The 13,602-nt window shown below is 32.2% G+C and overlaps 1 protein-coding gene across 5 annotated transcripts in view; it reads right to left on the minus strand.

The window, feature by feature from the left end:
- Positions 1–13,602, minus strand: part of LRP1B (LDL receptor related protein 1B) — a 1,798,389-nt gene that overhangs the window by 325,064 nt on the left and 1,459,723 nt on the right. For all 5 annotated transcript variants that reach the window (XR_012497488.1, XM_074335786.1, XM_074335783.1 and 2 more), the window contains 2 exons: positions 12,289–12,478; positions 8,427–8,631 (listed from right to left, as the gene is read on the minus strand). Coding sequence is in view for 4 of the 5 variants with exons in the window: in XM_074335786.1 (XP_074191887.1) it covers positions 8,427–8,631; positions 12,289–12,478 (395 nt within the window). In the remaining variant the exon portion in view is untranslated. The remainder of the gene's footprint in view (positions 1–8,426; positions 8,632–12,288; positions 12,479–13,602) is intronic.

Raw genomic sequence — 13,602 nt, forward strand, 5'->3', positions numbered from 1 at the left:
TTATTTTCTTTTTTCATGATTGAAAGATGTTTCCCGGATTACTGATTAGTAATGGGCTCTATAATATTCCTTTAATAAACTAAGTGACTTATAAATAGTATATCAGTATTTTTCAGATCTCTACAAATACTTAAGTCCATGGTACACCGTGTTTAAAAAATAGTTTTCTGATATGAACAAAACTACATACTGTGTTCTTTTCTGAAGATTTGCAGAGTGTATGAGCTTATTAAAGTCCTTAGGATGTAATGCAATAATTAAGCCTCTCAGATTTTATTCAAACTATAGTTTCAAAAATGTGCACAGTTTAATTCCTTTGGTTATCCAAGATAAGACACAGTCTTCAAACACACTTTGGGAGAGCAATAGCATTGTACTGAATTTGTGAGCTCACAGTGACTAGTTTTATAAGAATCTTTCCAAACTTTATCAATTAGCATAATATAAATTGCTTACTATTCATTAAAGAAGATACATCTTGAAATATTTCAGATTGTAATGTCTAGCTTCATTCCAATTATGTTACTTCCCCAAGGGATATTTGACACCTCTCTCTCTCTCTCTCTCTCTCTCTCTCTCCCCCCCTCCCTCCCTCCCCTACCCTCCCTCCCTCCCCTTCCCTCCCTCCCTCTCTCCATACAATTGTTCTCTACTATCATCTGTTTCATCAAAAGTTAGAAAATACACAACTATGCAAACAGGATGTTCTGTTCTGTACTTTTTATTTTTCCAGCTACTCCTTTCTATCGTATTGTTGTACTTTTTGACTTTTTAAGTTGAACAACATTTTACATGTCTTCTTATATTTCATAGTATTTTAAGTCTTTAAAGATTCATAACTATACTTTTTACTTCCTAAATGTCATTATTTTTAACTCCATGGTTTTACACTGTCACACATTTTTGCTGTACCTTGTAGCATACCTTCCAAAATGTAAACAAACAAACAAACCAAAAAAACAGCATTATGTTGTTTTGCTGACACATTTGAAAACACACACACACACACACACACACACACACACACACACACACACATATATATATATATATATATATATATATATATATGAATTGAAAGGATATATATCAATTACATTAGTATGGTTGCCCAAGGCAAACAAAACAGGAGTGAGAAATAAAAACAATAGGGAACACACACATACACGCAGAAAGGAAAGGCTTGGCACAGAGAGATCAACTGAAGATTAGAATGAACTGAGCTGGCTACATATCAATTTTCCAGATAAGGAACTCTTAGCTTCTGTGAGGATTGAAGACATACGGTCCAAAAGGCATTCTTTGATATCCAAGACTTCAATTCAACTGACAGGCACGAATAAAACTAAGAATTGATTTGGATTACACTTTAGTACCTATAAGTTAATTAAAAAGATATAAGTGGGGAATGCAAAGTCCTGAACAGATAGGATATTAGAAAGACCGGTCCACTTTTTCAACAGGTACCAGACAACAGAAGAGTTTTTAGAGTTTCTGAGACTTCTATGATATTATGATATATTTTCAGAATATTTTTTCAGAAGGCATATTTTTCTTCCAAGATAAATATTTTCTTTGTAAACTTTAAACATAAGCTAGATTGCATCTTTAACCTTTTCTAAAGAAAACAGGAGATGATCTAGCTGCTCAGTTACACTCAGATACAAAATTCTATAGTTATATTAGTAATTAATTACAGAAACAACAGATTGATCACAAAAACAGGCAGTTGAAAATATGGTAAGTATTCAGATATTCAGATCAATCAAAATGGAATTCAGGAACAGACATAACTTATGTTCTAGTTGTAAAATAAGTCATGATTTTAGATATAAAATATAGGAAAGAGTGGATCCCACTGTTCTCCACTGAGTATGTTCGTGGTAAAGTCATGGTGCTGACCATGGACACTAACTATGTCATGGCGACCACGGAATCCTGATTACTGGCAAAATAGAGAGGTACCTTTAAACCCATGGAGATACTTTTATCCAATGAACATAATAAAGTCACAGAATGTAAGACTGAGACTGAGGGAAACAGAAGTTGGATCTTACATATTATTGAGTGATGAGTTATAGCTCTACCCATGAAATAAATAGTTCAGTGTTTTCTTGCACTTTTAATGTAAAACGGCCAGTTTGATCTATACCAAAGAGGATGATCTAACTGAGCAATATTCTTGAACTATATCATAAACTAAAGTGAATAAAAACATAGAGAATGCCCCCTTTATTTTTGTAGAGTTTAACGCTACTCCTATATCCTTGTGACACCTACAGGAAGATCAGATACAAATTTTTTCCTTAATTTCATGGGAGACTTGGAGGATATATTTTGTTACAAAAATATCACATATGGTAAATTAACTCAAACCAACGAGGTCCTGTCTACCCTGCAAAATACATTTTCACCAAATTTGAAGCGCTGAGTGGGAAAAATAAAAGCTGATTTGTTTCAGTTTATTTCAGAAGCCTGAATAGAGATGTAAAGACAGAATTCATAAGGAAACAGATTTTGTCTCAAAAGAAAGAAAAGAAAATGCTTAAAACTAGAAGTAGTTGCCTCATCAAGTACCCCCAGTGAAATAACAAGTGAAAATATTCCAGCTGTGATGAAAGAATCATCTGTCAAAAACTTTAGGGGAAAGAAGTGTCTTTTGTTGGGTATAAAAACAAATAATAGCTATATTCAACACAAATAATGTTCTATAATTTTGTGAAAATTAGTAGATGTCATTGTGAGTTCAGAGAGGTAGAAAAGATGTTTCTAGTTTGAGGTCAAATGTTACGTTCAAAACAGAATTGCTAAATTGTCTTCTACTGTGACTTTATAATGCTTGTTCCCTTCACTTGTCAACTTTTATACAATTTATTGCATAAACAATAAATGTGTTATTTGTTGTTTGTTTGTTTGTTTTAACTAGGCAAACATATATGCCATCTTACAGCTAATCATGAAACTGAATAAAAACCAAGAATTTATCTTAGGTATTATTTTTGAAAAGCCCCCATTTGTATAAATCTGCCCTAATACAGCAGGCCTTGTAGTTTTTCATTGTCATTTTATCTGTATCAACTATTTGTTTTTAATTATTAAATAAAGTCTGTTGGGACTATGGCTCAATAATTTAAAACTAAAACAAACAAACAAACAAACAAAAAACAGAATTGCTGTTATTAACTTTATCCTCAATCTGTCCTTATTTTTCGAGACCCTCAATTCATGCCAAGGTTTTTGTTTGTTTTTGTTTGTTTTTTAATACACGGAATTTTTATGAACAACATCATCAGTTAAGTGTGTTAGTATGTAGATTTACCTTGGACTGCAATGGTCTTTTATATAGATTTAAAAATAAAAGAAAACAATCCACCCACAGCCAGTATTCACCAAGATCAGGCTACTTCCACTTATTACAAAAGGAAAACATCATTCAATTCATCTTCAAGTACAGAATCTGTAACAGACCTGAAAAATCTCTATCTTGCAAGATAGCCGCTTTGTGTCTTAAGAAAGGATTATGAGAAAGAACTATTATTTTGGGCTCTTATGGCTTTGTTTGGAGAGGGAGTGGAGGAAAGGACAATTTTGAAAATAACCTATAAAAGCTTTTTACTTTGGCCTACAGTTTTGATGTTCCTTATTAAAATCATTTCTATGAAACTAAGGTAGATGCAATAATGGAAAATGCTGAATTATCTGAATCTGCATTGAAAGAGACAGAGGACATAAATGAAAAGTGTTATGTCAAGATTTGTTTTTATTTATAGTTAAATGAGAACACTTTTTTTTTTCTATCCTAGGTTTTCAAGTAAAAATAGAAGAATTTCCAAAATATTCAATGTGCTCATTAGTAAGTGAAAAACAGTATCTATTTGGTTAGAGCAGAACTAAGCAGAATTTTTGTTTTCAAAGACAGAAACAGAAACCACTAGAGACTGTATAACCTTGGAGCATTTGTTGTATTATTGTCTTATGGTTTCCATAATCAAATTATCTAGAAGCATCTTTATTAAAAGCCAGATGATTAGGGCACAGGGGCTTTACAGAGCTTGGTAATGTTCGTGTAATTAGTTAATACCTAAAGAAGGCTCAAATTCAGTATTCATGAAAAGTGTACTTTTAAAGGATTAAATAAGCTTCCAACTCCCCATTCTAGCATTTACTTTGTAATCATATCTTTAACAAAATTAGATTACATAAATTTGGTAAATATTAATTTTCAACTTGAATAGTAAATAAATGTTTTATTTTGTTTTTCTTTTCTAATGGCACAATTTCTCATGCACCTAAATAATGGGAACATAAAATGAAGGTGAAAAAAATACTGAAAGCAAAAATGAAAATCCTTATGTAACATGTACCACCGAAGAGGTGCCGTGTTATGTCTAAACTTTCAGAATACCTATTAAATAATTTTAGACAAAAGGCTGTGATAAATGTCTGTGCAGTGATGATGAGGTAGAATGCTGATATTCCCCTTTTGAAACAGCTCTGATGCCTCTATCTCCAAATTAACTTGCCTTAGTATAATAGAGATGAAAATGTAAGGAACACTTTTAAGAATATGTAGAAGTTCTATGTGTTTATTAGAGTACAGTTTTTAAGGGGGCAACGTGTCACTTAGAGCACGATGCTGTTTTCTTCTTCATGAAGGTTCTTATAACGTGTGTCAACATAATGTAATGCATGCTGACAAGCTGTGGATCCTACTTTGTACAGCAGCAAATTTACTTGGTTTATTAAATAAAGTAGAACTTCAGATTTTACTAGGCATATTTTCATATACAGTAATAAATTAAAATATTGACTTGTGCAAAAGATTTATATTGTAACATGTTAAAGAAATAGGAGTCACAAGGAGAAAACAAATTTATTGCTAGTTGCAAGGCATGTGAAATTGCAACCATATGTACATTTAGTTGGGTCTGTTTTTCTAAATGAAAATGCTTCCAGGGATAGCACAGTGGTTGAAAGCACTGACTGGAAGAGATCGCCAGTGACAGAACCCTGTTTCTTTCATGTTTGTGGCTTAGGACCTCCTGGGCATCTACTGAACTCTGTGCTTCATGTTCTTCATTGGTAAAATGGGAAAAATCATTAAAATGCCTACCACATGGGGATGTTATGGAAATAAAATTAAATATAAAGTGCTTAGCACCGTATCCAGAGCACCATTTGCATTCAGTGACTGTTAGTATGATTAGTAAGTTGATATCTCACATAAGTTTAAAAAAAATAAAAGAATAGTAAGCAAAGTGTTTAAAAGAGTGAATAAATAATCCCTAACTTAAATTTTTCAAAAATGTTAAACATTTTAAAAATGCATTGCTCATTTTAGTAATAAGAATATTACCTTTCTCTTAATTAGAAGTCATAGAAATACAAAGGTGAGAAAATCTAGATGCATGTAAGAATGTAATAAACTTTGAAATACCTTCCTAATTTTCAGACTTAACCAGAATTTTGCTTTAATGGCAAAGCTGATTTATTGAAGAAATAGAGGAAAATGATTATGTAGTTCTAAGTTTGAGACAAAATAGGTAAATGTCCTATGGGGACATAAAACCATAACCTCTAAAGTAATGTTCTCCTCTTGACATTTGCATCTCTACAGGACAGAGATTTTTTTCCAGCTTTACTGAAATAAACTCACATATAACAGTGTATAAGTTTAAAGTGCACAGCATAATGATTTGAAATGTGCATATACTGCAAGATGATTATCACAATAACATTAGTTAATATATCCACCGCCTCACATGTTACAATTTGTTTTTTTGAGAAATTTTAAAATATACTCTCTCAGCAACTTCAAATATACGATACCGTATTGTTAACTATAGGCAGCCAGCAGTATCTGCTTTGGACCAGGATGAGAAATGGAGCGTTGGAATCATAATTAGATATATTTTTTTAAACATCAAAACAAATCCTTTAAGAACCCTTATGCACTATTGGTGGGAATGTAAATTGGTACAACCACTATGGAAAACAGTATGGAGGTTTTTCAACAAATTAAGAATAGAATTACCATATGACCCAGAAATCCCTCTCCTGGCTATCTACCCACAAAATCTGAAAACATGTGTCCATAAAGACATATGTACTCCGATGATCACTGCAGCATTATTTACGGTGACCAAGACATGGAAACAACCACAGTGTCCTCTGATAGATGATTAGATAAAGATATATGCACAATGGAATACTACTCAGTCATCTTCAAAAAAAGATGAAATACTGCCATTTGTGACACCATGGATGGATCTTGAGATTATCATGCTAAGTGAAATAAGTCAGACAGAAAAAGTCGAGAACCATATGACTTCACTCATATGTGGGATATGAAACTGAAGGCAGCAAAGGTACAAGACAAGTAGATAAAGAAACAAAAACGCATAGACACAGACAACAGCTTAGTGGTTACCAGAGGGTGGTAAAGGTTAAAGGGGGTCAAATATATGGTGATGGAAGGAGAACTGACTCTGGGTGGTGAACCCATAATGCAGTATATAGATAATGTATTATAGAATTGTACACTTGAAACCTATGTAGATTTGTTGACCACTGTCACCTCAATAAATTTTAAGAATACAACAAATTAATTAAATTATGTTAAAGATATCTGATTGCTGGACCACCTAGAGTAGCTATAATTGCCATATTTAAGAATAGATAAGGGAGAAAATAAAAGCAGGTATATAAAAAATAAGTTGAAGTGATATAGGGTTGTTATGAGGAGTTATAAAACCATTACCTATGTCAAAACATATAGGAAAATAATACCACATCCAGGATAATCATTTACCTGATTGTCTTTTCAAAAGCATTATCCACTAGCTACAATACCTATTATAAGGATTTCCTTACTGTATTCTAAGGCACATACTTTTGCACTATATCCCTATAATAGCCCTGAAAATTAGGTAGGAAATTTGCGTATTGGAAAACTAAAATTTATAAAGACTAAATAATTTGCCCAAGGTCACATGACCTTTAATTGAAAAACACAGACCAAGAATTTAAGCATAGTTACTGTATCTGAGTTATTGCTTTTAGCACAAAGTGAGTTTATCAGGTCTTCGCCTTTATTTCAAAGTTCATTAGGCCTTCAACTGTTCTCTGTCAATGCTAGTCACAACAGCACTCCACGACGTTGAGGTGCCTGTACTAGAATGTAAATCAAGGTGCTTCTTCCTTCTTCAAGAAACACACACACACACACACACAAACACACACCCATCCATTTTCTATATGCACACATACACAAACACATACGAATACACACACGCACACATATACATATATATGTGTATATATATATATATATATATATATATATATAATAGGATAAATATCAATCTCCCTATGCAATACAATATAATATTATGTATAAATATATATTATATATCTACATAGTATATTTATATATGTATAGGTTTATATTCAATTGAATTAAACTGTTTTAATGATGCAGATTAGGCGTTAGCAAACTATGGTCTGTTGGTTGGTTGCCTATTTCTATATATAAAGTTTTACTGAAATACTGCCACACCTATTCATGTGCATGTTCTCTGTATCTACTTTAGCACTATAAGGCAGTGCACTTGTGACAGAGGCAGTACGGTCCACATGAAGCATCAAATATTTACCTCCTGACCCTTCAAGAAATTCAGTAGAGGAATGAGAAGACTCAGGATCATTTTGTCCTTCATGCATGCACTGGGGTGGGGATGTGTGGGTAAAGATTTCTCCAGTGGTGTAACCACCCAGGTCTTACTCTTCTGACCCTGATTTTTCCCAGTTGCTAAGCAGTGCTGTCCTCAAAGGATAAGGGCAAGGCACTGGGATTTTACTATTCTATAGACTGTAAATATCTGCTGTAAGGGTTCTTCAGAGTCAGCATACTCTTCCACTAGCATTTCATTTGCAACTGAGAGAAAGGAGATAGAGAATGTGTCTGAATATGAAAGGAATCCCATTCTTCTCTCTTCAAAGCTTGGGTTGCTTTGAGGACCCAAACAGATCATTTCATTCTTTTCTAATGTTTTTCTTCCCCCGCTAGGGCAATTCACCAACTTCATTTCACATTTCAAAAAGATTATAAATAACACTGAAGCTTATGCAAATCACTCTAACAATTCCAGTTCAATTAATAACTACTAGAGAATCAGTTATTGTTTCTCCAGAATAAAGTTCTTAAGAGCCAAACTGTCTCTATGGTAGCAAATGTACTTGAAGTAAGTTTTCAAAATATTATCCACAGTTTCCTTTTTCACTGAATATATTACTCAACCGGATTGTTTAAAACAATTAGCTATTTTGAAATCTCTTGATATGCATATTTTAGGCAAGTATAAAGCATATAGTTTTCAAATGTATCACGTTTAAGTTTATAATCAAGAAATTCTCAATTCACTTACATGTCTCTGGGATCCATCATATTCGCACCTCTCAATTTTTCCTAGGCTGCCATCTGAAAAATACAGCTTCTCTGCACGGTGGTCGATGGTGAGTCCATTTGGAGTGAGAATGTCTGTACTGACCACCACTTGAGCATTTTTCCCAGTCAGGGTAGATCGCATGATACTTGGATGTTGTTCATTCCAGTTGGTCCAAAACATTAAGCTAATTAAATAAAAATTGTGAAAATAAGTTAAAATTTTCATTGACAGTAAAAAAACACTAGTAGAAACACAGCAACATTAAGTTATTAAAAAAAAGTATTTGTCTCATATTTCATGATCCTTAAGAAAGTCTAGGTAATAAGAGGTGATATGCGTATTATATTTGAATGTATAATTTTCCCCTGGTTTCTTAAATGAAGCCTGGAAACTACTTCTGAAAAACAATTATCCTTGATATTCTCTTAAAGAGTAATTAAATTAAATGGAGTCTGTTTGATGCCTAATGAAGACTTATTATAATCAGGTACAATACAGTTATCTTAAACTTTCTATGCCTTGCAAATATACTGTAATTTATTAATAGCATGCTTCAGAAGTATGATCATTTTAGACATCGTTGTTAAACACTAACTATATGTTTCTTTTCTTCAGCTGGTGAAAATCAAAATACCTTCCTTCGGAGTTTGCTTTTTAAATTCTATATTCTCATTTGTAATGTTTTAGAGAAATACAATTACTAGACTCCTACATTTCTTAAATATCACCGTTTCACATCTGTCGTTGTCAGTGCAATTTCTCTATAAATTACAATGTTGTTTCCAGAATTTCCGGGGTTACTCTCAAATTTTTAAACATAATATTTGTCACTTACAGATTGCATAGAATGCTTTAAATCAGTGTTTTTCAAACTATTCCTTGAGGAAGCCCTAGGATTTCATGGAAGCCTTTAGAAGTTACTGGAAGAATGGAAAAGTTGCAGGGTTTCAATCGCCAAACCCTATTTTTACTGAAACAGCTCATCTTTCTCCTCTTTTATCTACAGGACTGTCCTTAAGAATTGATTTGAAGATCAGATGCTGCCGGTTAGGATGGAAGAGAGGAAGGAAGAAAGGAGGGAAGAAGGGATGGAGGGAGGCTTACTGGAAGGCTGCTTTAGATATTTGAAAAAAAAATATGCTTAGTAAATTCCAACAAAGACAAACTATTTGAAATGGTAATTAATATTTACAGCAAGACTGCATATATCATTTTTACATATAATCATTTAAAAACACTGCAGGATTATAGACAGAATAATGACCCCATGTGTTTTTTGAGTATTAGGCAAAAACTTTGTACGGTTAATATTGAAGTTTACAACAAAAATCTTTCTACTTTCTAATCTAAAAAAAATAACCTCCACTAATTGAGGAGATCTTGGTCATCTATGCTCTTTGTTAAACTAGTTCATAGCATTTTCATCTATTCTATAGATGAAAGAATAGAATAGAATAGAATAGAATAGAATAGAATAGAATAGAATAGAATAGAATAGAAGAGTGTCAAAAATATATTGTCCTATAAATCAGTAGATTTGCAAAAAATAATGATTCTACTTTCTTAAATTATGCTGTAGTTTTATCCATATAACATTTAAAATGAAAATTTAGTTAAAGCATTTAAAAAGTTTTGCATATATGAGGTATTAAATACAAATAATTTATTTGCAATCTTTCCCTAGATGGTTGGCTTTAGAATGATTGAATTCCTGGGGTATTAATGTTCCTTTAATTTCACCTTTCATTTCATAGATGAGCAAACATAGGCATAGAACTCGAGTAATGAAAGTTATAGTAACTGAGTCAAGTTTTCAACTCAAGTAGTCTAACTTTCATCTAGAATTTAAGATTTTATTTTAAAATTTCCATTAATCAACTAACATACAAAATGAGCTGAAGGTTTCATTGGTATGTACAATGATAAAAATATGTCCCATATTCTAAATTTTAATTACATATAATTTTCCAATCAAAATATTTTGGTGTGTTTAATTCTAATTTAAATTTCACCATATGCAATGAAAGTGTAATTTTAGCCTCTGTAATAACTAATTATAGGATACAATTGTTATCAATTAAAACTAATCATATATAATATCATTGGTGAGCACCCTCATGTTTCTTTCAAAATAATTTTATAAATTTATTTGATCACCTATGCAACATTTTTTTATTGTCCTAAGATTCTTCAGGCAAACCATCAGAATTGATGTAGCTGATGTAAGTACAAGCTGTAGAGTGATTGGACATTGGTATGAGCAGAACTAGCTCTGCCCAGGTATCCGAAGGCTTGTGTCCATTTGAACTAAGCCTCCAGAGCTGTAAGGAGGACATTACCTTCTCTCAGCCTTCATCTCTCAAACTTCAATCTTCATTTATAAAATGAAGATAATTCAATTGAGAGAATTAAGTGCAGTCACATTTCTTGCTGTGTAAGAGTCTCCTGATTTTGTTATTTTCATACTCAGTAATTTATGTAGCCCTTTCTTCTCTCAATTGGTTATGGTCTATGCTTATCAGTCATTGTTTTTTAGACTTCCATTTTTCTTCACACCTAAAAAGAGCTCTTCTACTTGTGATCAGTAGAAGGCAGATTGGTCTAATTTTCGTTTACTTTTTCCATTTAATGATAAAAGGATTTTGTAGTAGTTAACAAATATTCTTACCATATTGTATGAGACTGGAACTACATATATACATATATTAAGAACATATATATATATATATATATATATATATATATATATATAGAGAGAGAGAGAGAGAGAGAGAGAGAGAGATACTATGTTCCCTTGAAAATAAGACCTAGATGGATAATCAGCTCTAATGTGTTTTTTGGAGCAAACAATTAATATAAAAGCTGGTCTTATTTTACTATAAGATTGGGTCATATAATATAATATAATACTGGATCTTATATTATACTGGGTCTTATATTAGTTTTTGCTCCAAAAGACGCATTAGAGCTAATGGTCCGGTTAGGTCTTATTTTCAGAGAAACACGGTATAAATATATATATGTATATATATACACACACAAAGAAAGCAATTTAATATATATATATATATATATATATATATATATATATATAATGTTAAAGAAAGCAATATATATATATTTTTTTTTTCTTTTCTTCTTAACCTAAGCTTTATTCTTTAGTTTTCATACAATTGCTTTCTTTACATTATGGCAAAAAAACATGACTTTTTTCTAATTTGTTTTATTTTATTTTTTATTCATTCTATACTATAGCTTACGCATTTCCTCTTGCTGTGAATTCTTCATAAGTATTATTATAAATGCCTACACAATACATCATCAAACAGATGTGGACTACTTAAACTGTTGTCAAGTATCTAATGTTGAAAATATAGCTGAACACGAAGATTTGTGGTTTTGTTTTCTCTGTATTTTAATTGGAGAGTTCACCAGTTGTTAAAATTACTAAATCCAATTACAGAAACATCTTTTTATTTTCCAAACATGTTTATAGTCTGTTTTTGATTTTTTTAAAAATAAATTGATCATTTCAATCATCTATGCCCCATGTCCTATTTATACACCTTTCCAGTACAGTACTGTCTCCATTTTCCCTTTCATTATTTAAATTTGCTTTTACTGGATCATAGAGGTGATACCTGGCCTTTAAAGAGTCAAGATTTTAATTATTCATATTTACAAGGCTTTTTATAAAAATAGTCCTATGAACTGTGCAAAGAACTTCAAAGGAAACCGTTATTTTTTTTTTTGTTAATTCACTTTAAAATTAACATAACTTTCAGAGTCTTTGACCTACGAATCTAATGAAGAAATAAAAATGAACTGTTTTCTCTTTTACTTTTGGCATTCATCCAGGGCTAGAACATGTGGATGGTCATCCTCTGACATGGTTATGACAGCTTCCCTGTCAAACGCTCCAGGCCGAGTCTGGTCCACAGTGTGTCTGGTGATGGAAGATGTAGTGGAGCTGGTCCAGTACAGTGTATCCCAGGCTCTGTGATAAGCAAGTCCTTCGACTGAGCCCACATCTGATGGGGAAAACAAAGAATACATTTACACTTTTATCCACAAATACTTGTCTCCTGGACAGAAAAAAATCATTTAAAATATATATGTATAGCTCTTTGTTATTTTATTACTGACTTTACAAAGTCTTCAAATAGAAATATAGTAATTGTGAGGCCTGTAATTGCTACCTGATTACACACAGTCAAACTCAGCTGTGAACTGCTCAAGGGAACAGATTTTGCAAAAAAGTATCATTAACCAGTGAATCTCCTCATTAAAAAAATGAATTAAATAATTGGCTTTTATTTAGGAAAACAGTGACTCTCTTTTATTTTCATATCTTAATAATTAGTTTTTAAAAAGTATCCAGTGTGCAACAATTTAGAGATATTTTTGAAAATCCTGTGTCAGAGATACTAATTATGTAGTATCATAATGAGTTTTCTCTTAATATTATATCTGGAGAGGTCACGGAGAAGGAAACATATGATAAAGCTACAATAGGGGCGGCCAGATGGCTCAGTTGGTTAGAGCACGAGCTCTCAACAACGAGGTTGCCGGTTCAATTTCCCACCATGGGATGGTGGGCGGTGCCCCCTGCAACTAAAGATTGAAAACGGCGACTGGACTTGGAGCTGAGCTGCGCCCTCCACTACCAGATTGAAGGACAACGACTTGACTTGGAGCTGATGAGCCCTGGAGAAACAGACTGTTCCCCAATATTCCCCAATAAAAACAAACAAAGAACAACAAACTAATATAATATCAAAAAGCCAAATGCCAACTGCACACTTGCAGCTATCGAACAGTGTTAGAGAATGTTTTAATAAATTAAGGCAGAAAGTTCTCTTTGATTCCATTCAAATGTCATACAAAAACAAATTAATTGCCAACTAAGGCATGCTTTAAACGTTTTACAAAAAGACACATGATAGTACACAGATTCTAATACATAAAAGTGACAATGTGAAAAACAAGAGTAATTATTTCTTAAAATTATGACCCCAATCTCTAGGATAACATAGGGTAGCAGTTTTATTTTTATTTTTTTATTTTTTTTAGTTTTATTTTTCATAGAGGTATTTGTGTACATTTTTAAGTATGAACAAATTATTATAGTTTTTCTTTCATATTGTCAGTTTTC

This window comes from Rhinolophus sinicus, linkage group LG01, assembly GCF_036562045.2.
Source record: "Rhinolophus sinicus isolate RSC01 linkage group LG01, ASM3656204v1, whole genome shotgun sequence".
NCBI classification, from domain to species: domain Eukaryota; kingdom Metazoa; phylum Chordata; class Mammalia; order Chiroptera; family Rhinolophidae; genus Rhinolophus; species Rhinolophus sinicus.